The 19,332-nt window shown below is 46.3% G+C and overlaps 1 protein-coding gene across 5 annotated transcripts in view; it reads left to right on the top strand.

Moving 5' to 3' along the window:
• SCAPER (S-phase cyclin A associated protein in the ER) overlaps positions 1–13,276 on the top strand; it is a 527,655-nt gene extending 514,379 nt beyond the window's left edge. For all 5 annotated transcript variants that reach the window (XM_040642943.1, XM_040642940.1, XM_040642941.1 and 2 more), the window contains 3 exons: positions 6,755–6,946; positions 9,737–9,788; positions 12,021–13,276. In XM_040642943.1, the coding sequence (XP_040498877.1) occupies positions 6,755–6,946; positions 9,737–9,788; positions 12,021–12,127 (351 nt within the window). In that variant the 3' untranslated portion in view covers positions 12,128–13,276. The remainder of the gene's footprint in view (positions 1–6,754; positions 6,947–9,736; positions 9,789–12,020) is intronic.
• The last annotated feature ends 6,056 nt before the right edge of the window (positions 13,277–19,332 follow it).

The raw sequence follows: 19,332 nt of genomic DNA, 5'->3' as shown, positions 1-19,332 counted from the left end.
AACCTCTGAGTCAGAAAATGGACTCTGTACTAATAAGAAGAGATGTAGTAGGATTCTTCCCCAGGGCCAGGCACAGATGAGTTTGTTAACTAGGAACCCGGTGTCACTTTGACTCACTCATTCCAGTAACTCCCACGTGCCTAGCCCTCCAGGAGAGCAGTGGAGCACACGGAGTAAAGGACACAGGTCCTGCCCTTTGGAAACTGGAAATGAAGCTGTACACACTTCCATTGTGATTGCTGCTGCCGTGTTTTGGGGTTGAAAAGGAAAGGCTGTCTCTGGCTGTGCTGCCTGGGCAGACTTCCTGGGCTTAAGGATTTCCTTAAGTGCTTCGAGGGAAGCTCATCCTGGGTCTGAATCAGGAGCCCACAACACAAGCCTATTAGCTTTAGCCCTTCCTGCTCTGTTTTCAGATTGACAAGTCTAGCACAACAGCCTCAAGACACACACACACACACACACACACAGTTAGCTAAGCCTCTCTTTCTCTGTACCACTTACCTCTGTTTCTTGGATCGTGCTTATGCTGGGATTTTCTTTTCAGAGCTGTCAGAATGCACTTCCTACCCCATCACCACAAGATCCTGGCTGGCATCCCCAGCTCTGTTCGCACAGCTCTCTCCTGTGCAAGCAGGGCCAGGGAGAGGCCGCAGCAATGGCTTCCCAGGTAGCATGAAGCTTGCCGAGGAGTCCTGCCAGAATGCAGGGCCTGCTGCTGCCAGACCTGTGTTCTAATGAGTGGCCCTTATGGAGAGATGCGGGTGGGATGATGGAAGGCACTCATTAGGCCTCATACTGGGAGGGGACTTCTGGTCCTACCAGTATGTGGGAGCCAGATCCAGCAGGAGAAGACTTGGAGCAGCAGAACTGGGGAGCTAACCACACCCTCATAACTAATATGTTTTTCACATTATGGTCACAGACACTGTCTCACTTGCTCTTCATCTAAACCCTGAAGGCTGACATCTACCTCTTTTTTTTTCTTTCAATTCCAGTGTAGTTAACACAGTGTTCTATTAGTTTCAGGTGTACAACGTAGCGATTCAGCAAGTCTGTGCATTACTGGGTGCTCACGATGATAAGTGTACTCTAATCCCATCACCTGGGAACAGTTTATTGGTTCTGTATAGTTGAGCCTGTTTTTCGTTTGTCTTTTTTTCTTTACTCATTTGTTTTCTTTCTTAAATTCCACATATAAGTGTTTGTCTTTCTCTGACTTCTTTCATAATTTTTTTTTAAAGATGTATTTATTTATTTGAGAGAGAGCGAGAGAACATGAGCAGGGTGGGGAAAGGTGCCCCTCTGACTGACTTCTTGCACTTACCATGATGCCCTCTGGTTCCATCCACGTCATTGCAAATGGCAAGACGTCATTCTTTTGACGGCTGAGTAATATTCCATTGTATATATACACCACATCTTCTCTATCCGTTCATCTGCCGATGGCCAGGCAGGCCGCTGCCTAGGTTGGCTGTGGTAAATAATGCTGCAACAAATATATGGGTGCAGATATCATTTTGAATTAGTGTTTTTGTCTTCTTTGGGTAAATACCCACTAGTGGAATTACTGGATCATATAATAATTCTATTTAATATTTTGAGGAACCTCCATCCTGTTTTCGAGTGGCTGCACCAGTTTGCATTCCCACCAACACTGCAGGAGGATTCCCCTTTCTCTGCATCCTAACCCACGCTTGGTATTTCTTGTGTTGTTGATTTTAGCCATTCTGACAGTTGTGAGGTGAGATCTCTTTGTGGTTTTGATTTGTATTTCCCTGATGATGAGCGATGTTGAGCATCTGTTCATGTGTCTGTTGCCCATTCAGATCTATTCTTTGGAGAAATGTCTGTTCGTGTCTTCTGCCCATTTTTAATTGGATTATTTGGGTTTTGGGTGTTAAGTTGTATAAGTTTGGTTTTTTGGTGTGTTTTTTTTTTTTTTTTGAGAGGGAGAGAACACGCGTGCGAGCAGGAGTGGAGGCTGGGGCAGAGGGAGAGAGAGAGAATCGAAAGCAAGCTCCATCCCCAGTGAGGACCCCAAAGCAGGGCTTGGTCTCAGCACCCTGAGATCATGACCCAAGCTGAAATCAAGAGTCAGACGCTTAACTGAGCCACCCAGGCACCCCTATAAGTTCTTTATACATTTTGGATACTAACCCCTTATGTCATTTGCATATATCTGCTCCCATTCTGTAGGTTATCTTCTAGTTTTGTTGATGGTTTCCTTTGCTGTGCAGAATAGCTATCCCTATTTTATAGAAAGGACCCTGAGTCTCAAATTGGTTAACTGACCAGAGCTAGCCTTGGAGCCCAGGGATACCCAACAGCAAGCACCTTGAGCCTGTAGTTTCGTGGCTTATGGCCACTGAGAGACAACAGTTGATTCCCAATCAACCCTGAAATACACCTGGTTAGCGACGGTAGTCTTTCTAATGAAACATTATTCTGGCCAGGGGAAATGAGGAATCAGCGCTGTGCTATGCGCTGAGTTATGTCCCCCCAGAATTCATATTTTGTACCTTAACTCCACAATGTGACTGTACTTGGAGATAAATGAGGTCATAAGGGTGGGTCTTAATGAGACAGGATTGGTGGCCTTGTAAGACCAGGAAGAGAGCTCTCTCTTTTCGTGTGCACTCACCGAGGAAAGGACTCATGGAGGTGTAGGTCTGCACACCAGGAAGAGAGCGCTCATCAGCCATACTGACTTCCTGATCTTAGACTTTCAGGCTCCAGAACTGTTGTTTAAGCTGCCCACTCTGTGGTGTTTTGTTATGGCGGCCTGAACAGACTCAAACAGGCTGGTATTTGAATCTGGGAGCTTCTCTCCACCTAAAATTCCTCCACCAATTGTCCCTGAAGGTCCAACCCACCTTCTCAGTGTAGCCTTCCACATTCACCTAAGGAGTAATCCTTCCCCCCCACAGGGTCCCCTAATCTTTTGTCCTTCCCTGTCTGATGACCCAGTCTCCTTTGTATTAGTTGTCACTTGTGTACATACCTCTGCTCCCCGAGAGCTAAAGCATGGATTCTCTCTGTGTTCCTATAGCACTTGGCCCAGGAAGCACTCAGTAAATGTCCACTGAATTTAGAGCTCTCTCCTGGCTCTCTCTCTCACTGCACCAAGTTATACTTCGACTATACTCTCTCCTTTGTAGAACACGCAAAGATTGGAGCTGGTGCGTGGCCAGACGTCGGCAGATGAAAGAATCAGCCCATCCAATTGTCTAGTCCGGATTCTTTTTAAAAAAAAAACTTTTTTTTTTTTTTACTAGATTCCTTCTTAACATAGCATTCCGATCCTTCTGGCCCTCCACCAGGCTGTAGCACACACTGGCAGCATGGAACTTTCCTTCTTTTAAAGCCCTTCTTCCCAGAACTGTTGATAGTTCCAAAACGAAGAGAGAGTGGGAGCTCCCGCCTCCTCCCTCATTCCTTCAATCCCTTGTCAATCATACTAAAGAAAAAAGTGGTGAATACCAGGGCATTTGGGTAAAAGATGTCCTTCACTGATGGTGGAATTATGCCCACTGGCCTCTGCTGAGAAGACCAGAGGAGGGACCTGTGCTGCGCATAGTACTTTCTCTTATGTTCTAGTACAAATAGTTTCCATATGATTTGTCTTAAATTCAAAGCGTAGGAATCTAATTTTGAGTGCAAAGGAATATATTGAAAGATCCAACACCCTTGGTCATGTTCCCTTTTTTTATTTGGGTACTGGTGACACGGGTATGTTCACTTTCTAAAAATTGAGCTATTAACTTAAGAGGTGCATGTATGTTATACTTTGATGAAAAGTTTACTTCTGAAAAAATTCTCCACCTCGAAACCCAGAGAAATTGAACCACTTTCCCAGGGTTACACAATGAGTTGGTGCCCAGAGTAAAGGCAGGAACCCAGGCCTCCCCGCTCTTTAGTTAGTACCTACTTTAAAATTGCACCTAAGAGCAAGGGGAAAGTTCAATTTCAATTTCTTCTGATCTGAATGTTGCTGGAAGTTCCCCTGGTTTCCTTGGAGCCCTGCTCTGCATCTGAAAATGGACATCCTATTGGAGAGGGTGTCTTCCTGTTATCCGGAGCCATACCAGCCCCTACGTGCTGTCTAACTGATGACTCTGACCCCCAAAGAAATCTACAGCCAGGCACCTCCTTTCTCTTGGGGCACTTGTCTGGAAAGGAGCTCTGTGGGGAGCCCCCCTGGGTATGTGTTGGCCTGTGTACCCTGAAAGGAAGGGCAGGCGGCCTGGTCAGGCTCAGGGTGGTGCTCACCTTAGGTCTTATCAGCAGCCACTTGTCTGGAGAAAGGTGACAGACCAATAGTTACTGACTTAGTTCAGCTCCATCAGGAAGGCATGTATAGAGAAGACATCATTATAAATCTGAGATTTTTCTCAACTATTTCCATTTCATTCATTCGCCAAAACTCCTATTCCATGATGACTCGCTATTGACTTTGGAAAGCTGGAGCAGCTCATGGTGACATTTGACCACCCCAAGGCCAGGGAGCAAGTGACTGGATAAAATAAACCTGAGCCCTGCCCTCAGCCCCTGATCTGTCCAAAGCCTCTCAGGCAACTCTGTCCCGGTGCCCAAGGCCTGTGCAGTAAGGTCATGCTCTCTGTCCCCCAGCCTTGCTTCCCTGCCTCTGTGGGAAGCGTTGAGCCTAACGCAGCTGGCCACTCGGCTGTGCTCACTGACAGCAAACTGCCACGGGAGTGGTCTTGCCCACCAAGTCTCAGTGCTACAGGTTGGCCCCGTCCTGGACTTCCTAATCCTGTCTTCCTACGATGTCTGAAATGTGGTTCAAAAGACAGCGCCGACAAGATGCCCCACTCTGGCTCACAGCCAAGCCAGGCGGTGTGGCTCTTACCACCCCTGGCAGACCCTTTACCTATAGCCTGACTGAGTTCTGTCCTGGGTGGTCCTATGGGTAGAACACCCTACCAGGTAGGTCCATTTGTGTCTTCTGCACTGTCGGGACTTAAAAGTAGTTGCCTCTGGCAGGTCATCTCACGACACTGCTGGTGACCTCTGTAAACTCACTTCTTCAACAGGCCCATGAGAGCCAGCTCCATTCCTGGAGGGGACTGACAGGCCCCTGAGGGGCTCTCCTTCAGCCCAGTGAGGGTCAGCAGTCCAGGTGGAGGAAGTTCTCGTTAAGCTTGCACGCTGCTCATTTACCAGGAACCAGGAGTTGTCATCTTTGAGTTAACACTGTGCCTGTGCGAGCCACACTGGCCCGTTTAATATCTTTTCAATTAGTGAATCTTCCAGTAATAGCATTTTAACAATGAAGTTCCAAAGAAAAAAACTTCTGCTTCATTTTTGGACAAGGGGGAATCTAAGACTTGTAATAATGGTATCATTATAAATTCTAAAGTCGTGGTCATTTGGCTGAGCTACAAAATTTGTAGCTAATAATTAAAATAAAGCTTTAAGTAAATGCTTTATCAATAAAATAGATGATGGGACATATTTTTCGCAGCCAGTGGTCAGAAATGGCAGCACATAGCCATGTGCTGAATTGTCACGCTGAGTCTTTAAAATTCCTGCTGGATTTGAAGGTATTAACAAGTCCCTATCAACGTTCTCTAAAGGTTTTTGATGTCATTTTAGCTATTGAACTAAAATATGTGAACTATTACTTTGTTGATTTTGTTCTTAAACCAAACCGCATTATCATCGGAGAGTGTGTTCTTAAAGTATTGTTAAAAGTACTTTGAAAACTTGTAAATCCCTGTAATGTATGTCTCTCCTGCCTCTGCTGTTTCATTCTGTCCTTCTGGTTTTAATTTGAATGCAGTCCTGTCAGGGTGTGTACCTGTAAACTCACGTTTTTCCAAGTACAATTTACAGTCCTGACCTTAGATTTTACAGTGATCCTAACTTTCTGTGAGCTTCCTCTTGTACCGAGAAGTGGGCTTTGGGTCACCCAGCTCTTTCATATTAGAACCGTCTAATCAAGGTTACTGGAAACAGATCTCATTTTGACATTTCTTAGTTTATCATGTAGGCCTAGGGAGTAAATTAGGAGGGCTTCCCTGCAAGCCCATTAATTGCATTGCCCCATTTCTTGAAATGTACACAGTTGTAAACCTAGACTGCTTCAAGACAAGGGTCTCATTTATCTAAACAATTCTCCTTTTAGACTCAATGGCACTGATGGAAACACAGATAAGGAATATGGATCAGAGGAAGGGTCTTTTGGAGCCTGTGCTTGCTGAAACTTCCCACTCCTCTCACAGTCCCCTCTCCTTTCCAAGGCTCATCTGCATACTGAATAGGTCTGTCTACCTTCAGTGCTTTCCAGGAGCTAGGTTAGGGGAAGACTGCCGCAGGCAGAGGGGTAGGAGAAGGCATCTTTCTTCTGAGCAAGCTCTTTGCAGGTTTCAAGGAATAGGGCTGCTCTGCTTTAAGGGGGAGGGTGGGGGCAGGGCGCTTTGTTAAAGCAGTGTGTTTCTTGAATCCATTTTATAGGCACCCTCTCTCCATGGCAGCCGTGCTCTTCACTGTGGAGTACAAATGGCTGCAGAACTTTGGGGATCTTTTCCTTAAGTTAGGGAATGAGATTTCTTTACTTTCTGTTCCTTTCAAATATCACTTAGGAGTTCGGAGTCTCTTTTTTTCCCCCTCTCTCTCCTTCTGCTCCTTCCGCGTGTTCTCCATGGTTCTCACGGACACTGGTGGGGGATGCAGGAGGAAGGGGCAGGCACGGCTTTCTGGCAGTTGACCTAGGTTCCCTCCTGTGTTTCAGGTCATCGTACAGTCTGGCCGCCACCCCACCGTGCTGCAGAAGCTCTGCCAGCTGCCCTTCCAGTATTTCAGTGACCCACGGCTGATCAAAGTGCTGTTCCCTTCACTTATCGCTGCTTGTTACAACAACCGTCAGAACAAGATCATTCTGGAGCAAGAGATGAGCTGTGTTTTACTGGCCACGTTCATTCAGGTACCTTCTGTCTTATGCCTGATCCTCTGGCTTTGTGTGTCAGCTAATGCAGTTGAAAAAGAGAAGTGAACCAGCTGTTTACTCTTGCTATCCACAGGATCTTTTAAATTTTTCACGTATTTCTGTGCTTGAAAATTAATTTCTAAGATAAGAGAATACTAAAACTGGGGTTGAGTGTTGTATAACTTCTACTTGGAGGATTTCAAGAAAATGATATTTTCCCAGTTGATGAAATGGTAAACTCACAGCAAGGAAATGTTTTTAAAAAGATGGCCAGACTTCTTAAGGCTCTAGCATTTACATTCACCTAGCTTGTAGTCTAGCTAGGGGGAAGAGACAGGATTGCGGAAGGAAGATCAAGTAAAACTTCAGTTGATGTGTAAGTTTTTAAATAAGTATGATTCGTACACACACGTGTGTATGTGTCATAAAATCCTGTTATGTTGCTTTGTGAAAAGATCTAACGCTTGTAAGAATGGTCTTACGTTTTTCTGATCCAGCTCAAGTGTATAGGACTGGAATCAGAATTAGCGCTGCAGCAAAGCAGTGTTTCCACATCGAAATGAACTCAGTGAACGACAACAGAAAATCAAGCTGGCCGTTCTTTAGCGTTTGCTAATAGCTAATCCTGTCATTTCTTCCTGTCATTGTAGATCATTAGCTGCTGAAAATCTTCCATTTCCTTTGAAATGTTCTACCATAAAAACCAGTGTGTTTTTGTTCCATGACGTACATGTGATTAAAAGACAATGTTTTCTGTTCATAATAATGAAACAAAAAGCAGAGCTCTGTATTAGTGTTGTTCTGTATTCTGGCTAATATACGTATGTCGTTGTTGAAAGGACGCGGTCCTGCCCGGCCGGTTGGGATAGCTACAGAGTCAAGCTTGCTTCACCTTAGACATAAGCAGTTAGTGGTCTACATTTTTTTTAAACTATCCTCTGTTAGATGACCAGTTAATAAACACAATTAGATCAGTTGTGTTTAGAAATGTCTATTTTCAGCTTAGTTATTCTCTTTGAATCTGGGTTCTATTTTCTGAAAATTTTTTCAAAGATATTCAGATCCATAGGTAAGGTATGGATTTTCAAAAAAAAATCTTATGGTTAAATTAAAATCTTAATACAGTCTTACATAACCATCATAGCACCATTTAAGAATTCTCATACATTCTTAAAGCCTTAGGATTAAAATTTAAATAGAAAATACAGTATAGAGGATTTTGTAAAACTGTGATCTTAAAATTCATTCTCTTATTCAATAATTTTTGAGTGCCTCTGGTGTACTGGGCACTGTTCTAGGCACCGGGAATACAGCAGTGAAAAAAGATAAAAATCCCTGCCTTTATAGATTTCATTACAGTGGGGGGAGTCAAACAAACAAAAATAAGTCAAACAAATAGCATGTCAGATGGTGTTAAGCGCTGTGCAGAAAAGTAAGGCAGGGAAGAGGGATAGGGGCTGCCAGGGGGTGATGGGCCAGAGAGGCCTCAGCCAAGACAGTGATAGTTGAGCAAAGACAATCTTGCATCTGTACCAGCTTAGTCCCTTACAGTTTCAACTGCTTGGAAAACAATCTATAAAAATACAAATGATATCAGAATTCAAAGTAAAGTAAAGAACATATATATTACTTGTTTCCATCTCATATTGTTCTAAAGGTATTTCTAACATTTAAATGTAATTTAATGTAACACATTTAACATACGTTTAGACACACATTTTATAAATGTTACAGAAATTTCTTATTTGTGGTAGCGTCTTAGATTAGTGAAATTGAATCAGGTTTTCTATAATTATTATCAGGGTAATGAATATATATTAGATTTTAGGGGCGCCTGGGTGGCACAGCGGTTAAGCGTCTGCCTTCGGCTCAGGGCGTGATCCCGGCGTTCTGGGATCGAGCCCCATATCAGGCTCCTCCGCTATGAGCCTGCTTCTTCCTCTCCCACTCCCCCTGCTTGTGTTCCCTCTCTCGCTGGCTGTCTCTCTCTCTGTCGAATTAATAAATAAAATCGTTGAAGAAGAAAAAAAAAAGAATATAGATTTTAGTTTATAGAATGGTTCGAGGTCCCCATGTGTTAGATTATTAATATCACTAGAAAATGATACTAAAAGTAGGAGGCAGTGGTTTGTCATAGATTTCAGAAAATTTACATATTATGTACGATATTTTTCACTTTCCATCTTAAAGTAAAATTACTAGACTTTTAAGATTTAGCTGCAGATTATATAAGGGCCTTTAGAATTGTGCTTTTTTAAAAAATGTTAAAAATCTGTCATATTTTAGGATAATAAGTCTGGCTAAAGCCTTCAGTTTGTTAGCTGAAATAAAGCTGTGGTTTCTACAGTAGACAGCATCATAACCCCCGCTGATCCCATAGCAAGATGTGAGTCATCACTATTTGATTTAAATCAAGAGAACCTGAACGTCAACTTCTTTTTTTTTTTTTTAAGATTTTATTTATTTATTTGACAGAGAGACAGCCAGCGAGAGAGGGAACACAAGCAGGGGGAGTGGGAGAGGAAGAAGCAGGCTCACAGCGGAGGAGCCTGATGTGGGGCTCGATCCCATAACGCCGGGATCACGCCCTGAGCCGAAGGCAGACGCTTTAACCGCTGTGCCACCCAGGCGCCCCTGAACGTCAACTTCTTAAGCTTTCATATTTGGGCTCCAAAGTAGTCGTGCAAAGATAGTTGTCTCAGAATTCAGAAGCACATTTAAAGCTCACCTCAGCGAAATTCTCTGTTCCTAGCATTGGTATAAAAATACTTTTCTTGTCTCACACAGGATTTTGTACAGACTCCAGGTCAGGCAGATAACCAGTCTTATCAGCCCGGAGGTATGTCTCTATTGAAATGAAATGCCATGTGTTTGTTAGCTGAACAGACATGTTTCTAACTCAACCCTCTGAAACTGTTACAGAAATCAATTTATTACATCACCTAAAACATTTGAGATCTGGCTATCAAGTATATTTCAGTGAGTAAAGAAACAGATTTTGTCATCAAGCATGAGTGCATCAGAATATACAGAGAAATCTATGAAACTAAAAGAAAAGCACAAAACATCTTTATGTAATTTATATTCACCTCATGCAAGGTATAATAAATGGTGAATAATTACTAAAGAGCTGCTTCATAATACGGGAGACAAGCAGGTCATTAATATTGGCCTACACTACTCACATAAATGCTAAAATCACATAGGTTTGGTTTCCTAGCCATGTTCAGGATAAAATTATTAATGATAGTAGCCCATATTTTCCCCCTAAATTCAAGTACTTGAATTTTTTTATTGAAAATAAAAAGTATAAAATTGTTTTACTTGGAGAAAAAGCCATCAGATTAGCAAGAGTTCAGAGGCCAAAAGACTTACAAGCTTTCTTCTTCTTCCTGTAGTATTCTTGCTGAGGTGTTTTCTATGATCAGAGCTAGAGATGTAGAATTTTAAAGTGCATTTTTACTTTTTAAAATATTCTATACACACTGTAATTGAGAAGTACAAGTTGCTCTTTATCTGACTGTCAGGACAGTATCTCTGATTAATGAGACCCTAATACAGATTTCCCCAATTCTTCCATTAGTGTGATAGTCTTTAAAGTGGCCAGGGGTCCACTTCCAGCAGGATCCTCTAGGGCACCCACCAAGTAGCCCTTACTTGGGGGAGCGGGGGGAGTCACCTTGGAGACACACGCATACACACACACACAAACACACGTGCACACACCAATTATCTGTAGGGGACGGGTGTTGAAAAGTACATAGAAAAGAATATAAAGCTGTAACAGTATCATGAAAAAATGTCATGTTTTATTGATTCAGGCGTTCAGAGAAGTAAACAGAAAGCTATGCCCCTTTTCAGAAATTCCAGTCAAAAATCATAGTCGGTACCATTTGTCTAAGCCAGAATTAGTGTGCAAGTTCAGGTCTGCCCTGACTCACTCACGGCCTTTTTTTTTTTTTTTTTTTTTAAGCTATTGGAGACTACGTGGGAGAAATCAGTATAATTTGTTACTATTTCTTATAAAACAATGTCTTAAATTTTGAATATATGAAAATGGCTTGAAAAATCTTCTAATGTATTTTTAATTGTACAGTAATTTTTTTGCCAGTAAGAAGCGTAGACCTTTTTTCTTCCTTTCTCCTGGCTGTGAGGATGAGTCACCATTTGCTCCATATCTGGCAGGCAGCATCCCAAGAGCTGCCTCTGTCTGGTTGGTGGGCTGAGGCCTGTGGGAGTCTCAACTTACTTTCTTTTCCAAGGGCCCGTCTTCTCTGACATCCATGCTTTCCCCAATTACAATGGGATTACTCCACAGTACAGCAAATGGGGCGTGTTCTCCGCCTTTGTCAGCAAGAGTCATCGCTATATTGGTGACAGCTCCTGATATGCTTACTTGGTTTAAAAGAAAAGATTATGCCACACTAAGTGCCAGTCTGCTCCCCTTTTGCTTAGATTTAGTCCCCATAAAATGTTTCAAGGCATGTTGAGTTCATTGCCCAGGTGAGCCCCTGCGTTGTAAGTGTCCTGGTAGCTTCTGGTAGTAGCAGCACGTTCTTATCGCTAAAGAAGAATTCTGGTGCTCAGATACTCTCTGCTTGATCACTGCCCAGCTATGGTATTGTTTTCTTTGCCGACATCAATAACCGATAGAGTTACTGCTCATTCCCTCTACTTAGATAACTGAATGCCAGATTTGAGTTTTAAAGTTATACTGAAAATATTTTAAATTAGACCATTTTAGAAGACAAACGTCAAGTTTACATACAGATTTACCCTTTCCAGGCTGTCTTAAGAAGGGAATGTCTGTCATTTTACTTTGCTCACCATACTTACTCTCCCCTATTTTCTTATTCTGGAATCCAAAAACAATTTTTTGTAATGTTTTACAGAGGGGTTAATGTCTGAATGTGTTAGAAGCACAAAATAAGTAGATATAGACAGATCGGTTACCTTCTTTATATAAACTTACATCATGGTTTATTTGAAGTGCATTTTGTAGTCAGATTTCAAAATAATTTCAGTTGCTTAAACTTCAAAGAATTTAACTAGTTTCTTTTTTTCCTCTCAGGAAAATCCCTTGGTTCAACCCAAGACTATCTTGAGCTGGCTAACAGATTTCCTCAGGAGACCTGGGAAGAAGCTCGACAGTTTTTTTTAAAAAAAGAGAAAAAATAAATGACTTGGTTAGTTCTGTATTTGAGTACCCTTGTTAATATTTTAACTTGTTCAAACAGATGTTCTAACTGTTCCTTGAGGAGCTCATTTTCACATGTTTATACTCTCCCCTGCACTGTAGATATGGTATCTCCTTTGCACTATTTATAATGACTGTAGATACTTTAATGTTCTAATTCTGTGAGTTGAGTTTATTTCACTTATGCACAATATTTTGGAGTTCAGTAACCTACATCCTATAATATATACTTTGCATTTGTAATATGGGTAAAATTAGACTTAAAATTAGCAAGTCTGTTTTGTTCTTGTAATAAAGTAACTTATTCTGTTTGCAGTGGTGACTTTTCTTATTAAGGCAGTACAAATTTGAAAGAAAAATGTTAACTCCAACTCTGAGAGTATCTTACAGACTTCAAGTTAACCTCTAAAGTTCCCTTTTCAAGGTGTGTTGTAAAGATGTTTGTAACGCTTGGGTATTCTGATGACGTAATATGTTTGGGGGGCTCTTTGAACTGAGCGGGGAGCATTACATTCATTGGTCTGCGCAGCTTTTCCTGGCGGACCTTACTGAGAGCTCCTGTAGCACCGCTGAACTGAAACGATTCTCCAGAATAAACATTAGCGATTCCGAAAGATCAGCCCTAGGGAATCACCTTGAAGTGTTTTCTCGGTAACTGTGAAATGAAGCAGCGCTGAAGTAAAAGTACAACAAGGCCGCAAGGGCTCGGAGTAAAAGTTGTGAACGACGCCGGTGCACCGCTCACAGTTGAACGTGAGAAGTCCGCCCGCAGACGTCGACCTTCTGTCTCCTCCTCATCGTCCCTCCACCTTAAGCCGATGGTCAGGGCTAAGCCGTTCACTGAGTGACATCTGTAATAATTTCTGTCCGATAAGGATCAAACATCACCAACAAAAAAGATCTGGTTGGAAAAAAGTGGCCTGAATATGTGTCAGAGACCAGACTATACGGAGCTCGGGGCGGGGGAGGGGAGAAGATATGAAAGTTTCATCGGTTTTTTAAAAGCAAACTTAACCTACCTAATTTTCAGGGCACTTCTTTTTGGAGCCTCACAAAGCTGCTGAGTTACGTGTATGCTGTTTTTACTTCTTTGCAAATCGGGAGAAAATAAAGAGGTCCCAAAAATCCAATCCATCAATCAATCAATCAACGGCGAACACCCCCCCCCCCCGCGTGCTCTGCGTGCTCCCCCCGGACGCGGGGCCGGGCGTCTTCCGCACGTCGGGCCGCCGGGGCCGCTGCCTGGCTGGGGCTCCGACCCCGCGAATCTCGCCGGGACCCCAGGGCGGGGGGCACCCGCTCGGGAAGCCCCTCCCGCCAGGGTTCGGGCGGCGTCTCGCGGACCCCCCGCGGCGAGCCGCGCTGTGCGCCACGCCCGGAGGCAGAGGGGCTGGGCCCCGGCGTCCGCACCTCCTCCGGGACCGCTGCCGGGGCTCCCCAGCGGCCCGGGCGGGGGAGGGGCAGGGTGGGGGGTGGGGAGAGCAGGCAGGTGGCCGCGGCCGGCTCTCTCCGCGACCCGCAGCAGCCCGCCCGGGGCGCCCCAACCAGGAGCGGAGTTCCCGAACGCCGCTCGCCCAGCGCATCTTGGGGCGTGAACGCAGAATCCTGTAGCTGAAAGGAATAATCAAATATTTATAAGATTTCCTGCAAGACGCTTCACAATAGAATATACTTCTTATCTAGTCGGAAATTTGCCAGAAAGCCATAAATAATTGAGACAGCTGTGATTAACCTCCCAGAAACCATACCAGAATTATCAATTAAACATTTAATTGAATGGTGTCGTTTGCCCCCCCGTCCGGAGGGGAGGGGGTCTGATGGAGACGAGTGCCGGCTCCGCCCGGCTAGGGAGTTCGCGAGAATCGGGCCTGGAGCTCCGCGGCGCCTCGCGACCCGCACGGTTTCTGAGCGTCTCGAGTTCCCTCCTTTAAGGCGCGTTCGCGCGACCGGAGTGATTGAAGCTCTAACTCCCCTGAGTTTGACGACTTCCACACTCTCCAGGGATGGGGGGAGCGCGGCGCGCGGGGGAGCGCCGGCACATCTAGTTCCAATCGGCGGGGACGAGTGCCACCCACTGGCTCTCTCCTGCGGCCGGGGCCGCATCCCGGGGCCCCCGAGGCTCCGGGGCCACAGGTGGATCACGCTGGGCCCGGGCGAAAGGCCTCTGCTGGGTCCAGCCTGTAAAGCTGACGCTGCGAATGGTCACAGCTGGGGCAAAAGCAACAATTTCGCTCGGGCACCAAAGCTGAGAAACCGAGCCAAATAGGAAAAAGCTGCCCGCAGCCCGGCAGCAGCAATGTTTGAGCGCCCAACGCGGCTGCCCGACCGAGTCTGCCTGCTCCCGGCGGCAGCTCGCTTTCCGGGCAGCCGGGCAGGGCTCGTCGTCATCCCGGGCGCGCAACAGGATGTCGGAGCCGCAGCTTCCTGCCCGAAGTTCCGAAGCCTTTCCCTGGCTCCAGACACTCGGGGGCTCCGTGACCCCCAACCCTGAACGTCGCCCCCGTTAAGCCTAGGGACCAGCCTTTCCTTCCTTCCTTCCTTTCCTTCCTTTCTTTCTTGCCTTCCCTACCTGGGAAAACCACTTGGGTCATTTCTTCCAGAGCTCCTTCTAAATTCTGGGTTCTCAATAACCTGCAGAGGGATTGCGCCTCACCATCCCTATTCTTCCACTTCGCTCTCCCAGTTCCCACGACCTCAACACAGGGGTTCTCCTGCCTTCTGTCTTCAAACCACCCCCTTAAATATCCTGTTTCCCACTGAGGAGGTCCTCAGCTTCCTGAACTCCCGCCCCTTCAAGCGCTCCCTGACTCAGTCTCCCGCCAGCTCCTGACCTTCTTGAGGCGGTGCCCTGACCCCAAGGCCCGACTCACCGAGCACTCCAGCCTTTCTGTCCTGATTGCGCGGGGCCCCAACCTTGCTTTATAAATTGAGCCAACCCCAAATCCCCACCCAAATCCACATCTGGATCCCAATGAGTATTTCCTTGTGCCCTTTTTTCTCTGCCATTACGACTCAGCATTTGTCTGCACCGTTCCATCAGCAAGGTGCCAGTCTGTAGTGGTCACCCCATCCTCACTATCACACTGAATCCCAGTATCTTGAGGAGACTTTACCTTTACATCAATCAGACCCATATTTAAAAGCCTCTCATCTTCCCTACATCAGTTTAATAAACTCTGAATTTCCTACTTGGACCTTCTCTTCAAATAGTTTATTATTCGTTCATTGTTTCCCTTCTCCAGCGTGCTGCTATTCAGCTAATTCTCGTGCTTTCTTGGATGACCATTTGTACGGGAGAACACAGCTAACGAAATGTGTGGCAATGTATGTCCTCCCCGAGGCAGCAGTGGCAGAATCTTAACATTTTCTAGAGAACAATCTCAGACAATGTCTTATTTAAACCCAGTATTTGCAGCTCTGAGCTTTAAGCCATTCCACATTCAAAATTGAAAGGTTGATTTCTGTTCCACAACCCATTAAATATTAAAGTTCATTGGGAATACTGCCACAGGACTCTGAATTTCCCAGAATTGTGCAGCTTTTCAATATGTATTAAATTTTGTGGTATAATGGCCATAAACTTTTCCATCTCTGGGAATCCCTTTCCTCCCTCAATTACATAGAGCTATCCAAATTATTAGATAAATCTTCTGAAAAAATATTATTCTATAGTGAATCTAGTTAAATAACTCCCATTTTCCACCTATGGCTCCTTTTTATTGAACTTTTTAACCACACAATTGGGTGTCTCACTTTCAAAGTTCAGTAAGCATAAAATACAACATTTATAATTGTTACAGGTAATTTAATTTACAAGGAAATCCCACCTGTATTACAGAATACGTTTAAAGCTGACCTGGGAACCAGTAAAACTGATATTTATTAATGTAACTAACCAAACATAGATCTGATGCCTCACGACCATTGTAATAAGGCTTCAAAGCCCAAGCCTTTCTCTGGTAGCCCGTATGGGAAACGGTCCGCCCTTTTGGGCGGCTAGCAGCAAACTACAGGAGGAGAGCTTATGATGTTTTATACAGTAACACAGATGGTTTCAGCCATCCTAATACACAGTAACCACTTTTATCTGGGTAATTTCCCAATATTCAAAATCAGCACACTCACATAAATATCAAAAAGAGGAATTAGATACTTGATCCAAGAATAAGAGTTTACTGTAATTAGATAGGCAGATGTTTCCGTTCATAGAATTAAAATAGTCTGTCAAAAGCAAAAATTCAGAGCTAATTAACAATAAACATTAATGAAATTCTTTACACAAGAACCTGTTGTTTCCTTTTTAAAAATGACAAAACCTAAGAAGCTAGATTAATCAGAAGGTTTTAAAATTAAGATTTTTCTGGAAGTTTAGCATCCTATCCGATGGCCAGCCAGGAGGTAAGAGGAGATATCTGTATTTCTGTTTGGGAGGGAATGGTCTCAGTTAAGGGAGGGAAGCCTCAAAGAACCTAACCCTGATTATTAAAACCGTTTCTAGGCACTTGAGAGGTAAAGCTGGTCCTCATTAACCCTACAAATCTCTTCCCTTATCTCTAAGTTTACAGCACCATTTCCTAAATCCCAAAGAAAAGGAATGTTCTCTTCAAATTTTGTGTTAGCATCACCTTGACTTTGAGGAAGTAAAATATAAATTTGGCTTGATTTTCCCACCTCCCATTTTCTTTCAGTAATTGACTGCCAGTCTTCCAGCTTTCCTTTTCTAAGGGGGTGGACAGGGTGATGGAATCCTGCCATCAGCTCTGCTGAAAAACCTACAGTGGCCTCTGGCCATCCAAGCAGCCCCTAGCTTCTCAACAGAAGGCACCCACTTCTTTATCAAGCGACCACAGCTGCCCCTCAGGCCCATTTTCTCTTACCAGACTCTACCTGAGCTAGACCCTATTCCGGACATGCCCCTCCTTCACAACAAATCCTGGACAAAGAAGGATATACTTGTGGGTCATTTATCTCGAGGGACAAGGAAACGAAAACCCAATGCCAGAGATTCTTCAAGAGTAGTGGATTGGCTGGTGGGGTGGCAGCTTCCCGAGTCCACCAAGCGAGGCCTGGTCTCAGGCAAAGAACTGTCCCAGGCTGCCAAAGGGTTAAATATTTGTTAAGGGTAAAACCTGAGCCTCCTGTTTTTTGTGCTCGCCCGGGGGCCTGCTGGAGATTCAGTATCTCTCGCTTATTTCCTGCGATCACTAAAGCCCGTTTTCAAGAAAACAAGTCGCAGGGGTTTGAAATGTCACACCAAGTGACCTGGGCACGGCGTATCCAGGGGCCATTCCCAGCCCCCTCCCACCCGGGCCATTCCCCGCCCCCTGCATTTCGGGTCTGGAAAGAAAATAAACCAAGGACACGCCAGACTGGTTCTGGGTGGACTTATTTTCCTGGGCAGCCGCGATCCTAGCGGGGGCTTGTTGTGGCTCCGTCAGTGTATCGCTTGCAGGTGATGCCAAATGCAGATAAGGAGCCGCCGCCCGGCCTTCTCCTCTGTCTAGACGGGGGAATTAATAAATGCAGCGAGATTGATCACGTCGCGCATCCACTCTGGGGACAGCGCCGAGGGTGAGCCGTCACTGCCCCTTGTTCGCCCCGGGCCCGCGGGCTCCCTGCTCGGCGGCTTGGCCGGAGTGGCAGGCGGGCGAGGCGCCCGGGGCAGGGGGTCGGGGCAAAAGCGCCGGCAGGGCCCGAGCGCACCGGCCCAAAATGCAGCGAGGAGTGGAGGGTCGGCCCTCGGCGGGCACCAGGCTGCATTCTGCTCCAGAAGCAGAGGCAAGGCGGAGGGAACGAGACGCCCTCGCGAGCCTGACCGCAGGCTGGAGTCCGCCGAAGAGCTGTCAACCGAGCGTCGCAAGTTTCCCGCTCAAAGGAGGTCCCCCCACCTGCCCCTCGGGCCTCGACCGCGAAGCGCAGGGGACGGGACTGGAGGGTGCGCAATGCCCAGGCGGGCCTGGAGCAGGGAGCGCGCCCCGGCTTCCGGGAGGGCTAGCGGCGCTTTCCGCGCGGGCCGGGGCCGCCGGGGGGCGCACGGACCCAGCCCCGCCCCCCGGGCGGCGCCCAATCCCCGCCGGGCCCGCCCTGGGCCGCCGGGAGCCCTCGGAGCAGCGGCGCGCGAGACGCGGGCACGAGCAGCTGGGCCCACCCCCGGGACTCCACGGCGGGCTCCGCCGGGCTCCGTTTTCATTGAAACAAGCTCCAAGCCCCAACCTGCGTCCGGCCGGCCCTCCCGCTGCGCCCACAGCACACAGGAGCAGCATCGCATCGGGTTATTATTTTTTTATTAAGATCAAAATATCCATCCCACTGTGAACTGGCTGTTCTCACAATAAATAATAATAACTTACGTTTTGTTCGGCAAAGGCTCACACACTCTGTCCTCCGTCGACTGATAATTTAAAATATTTTCAAGGAAAGTCTCGTTTCTACTTTTTTCCGGCAATCATGCGCTTTGGGGATTCAGTGTCTGTTCCATCTGGATTGTCCCCGCTTAGAGCCTGGGCAAAGCCGCCAGGGATCGCGGGGCCGGCTTGGGGTAGGGGCCCGCCTGAACGGGTTCGGGGTGGCCCCGCGCCGGATGGGCCCCGCCTGTTCTCCATGGGTGGGGGGCGCGGACAGAGCGGCCCTGGCCACGCGGAGCGAGGGACGAGGAGAGGGCAGAGCTAACGCTAGTAAATCCCAAATTCTGGTTTTGAAAAAATAAAAGTTCTTGGAGGAGGGCTCTTCCGTCTGGTGAAAGCAGGTTGTATCCTGGACCTTTGGGCTGTCCTGGCCGCTTCTCTGTCCTCTCTCTTTAAATAACAATAATAATAATAATTACAAAGGCGAGAGAGTTTTTGGAGCTGGAATGGCTTGAGCATGGGTGAGTCTCATGCAGGGAGCATGCGAGTTCCGCGGGCTGGCGAGGATGGGGTCCTCTCACGTCTCCACGGGACTCGGCACCATGCTGTTGGGGGTGTCCGGGAGCTGCGAGGACAGGGAGGTCACATCGCTGCCGGAGGAGTTGCCTAGGGAGCCAGACTCGGAGAAGGACACCTGGGGATGTGGAGACACCAGGAAGAGGCGGGTGAAGAGGTGCCGGAGCTGCTGCTCCCAGGCCGCATACTCTGAATCGAGGGCATCCCTTAGGGACAAGCCACCGGCTGGGAGCAAGCCCTTTGCAGATGTGGGCCAGGTCCCCAAG

Source organism: Ursus maritimus, unplaced genomic scaffold (assembly GCF_017311325.1).
Source record: "Ursus maritimus isolate PB19 unplaced genomic scaffold, ASM1731132v1 scaffold_27, whole genome shotgun sequence".
Taxonomy (NCBI): domain Eukaryota; kingdom Metazoa; phylum Chordata; class Mammalia; order Carnivora; family Ursidae; genus Ursus; species Ursus maritimus.
Note: the sequence above shows the minus strand (reverse complement) of the source record. Positions and strands in the feature narration are given on the sequence as shown.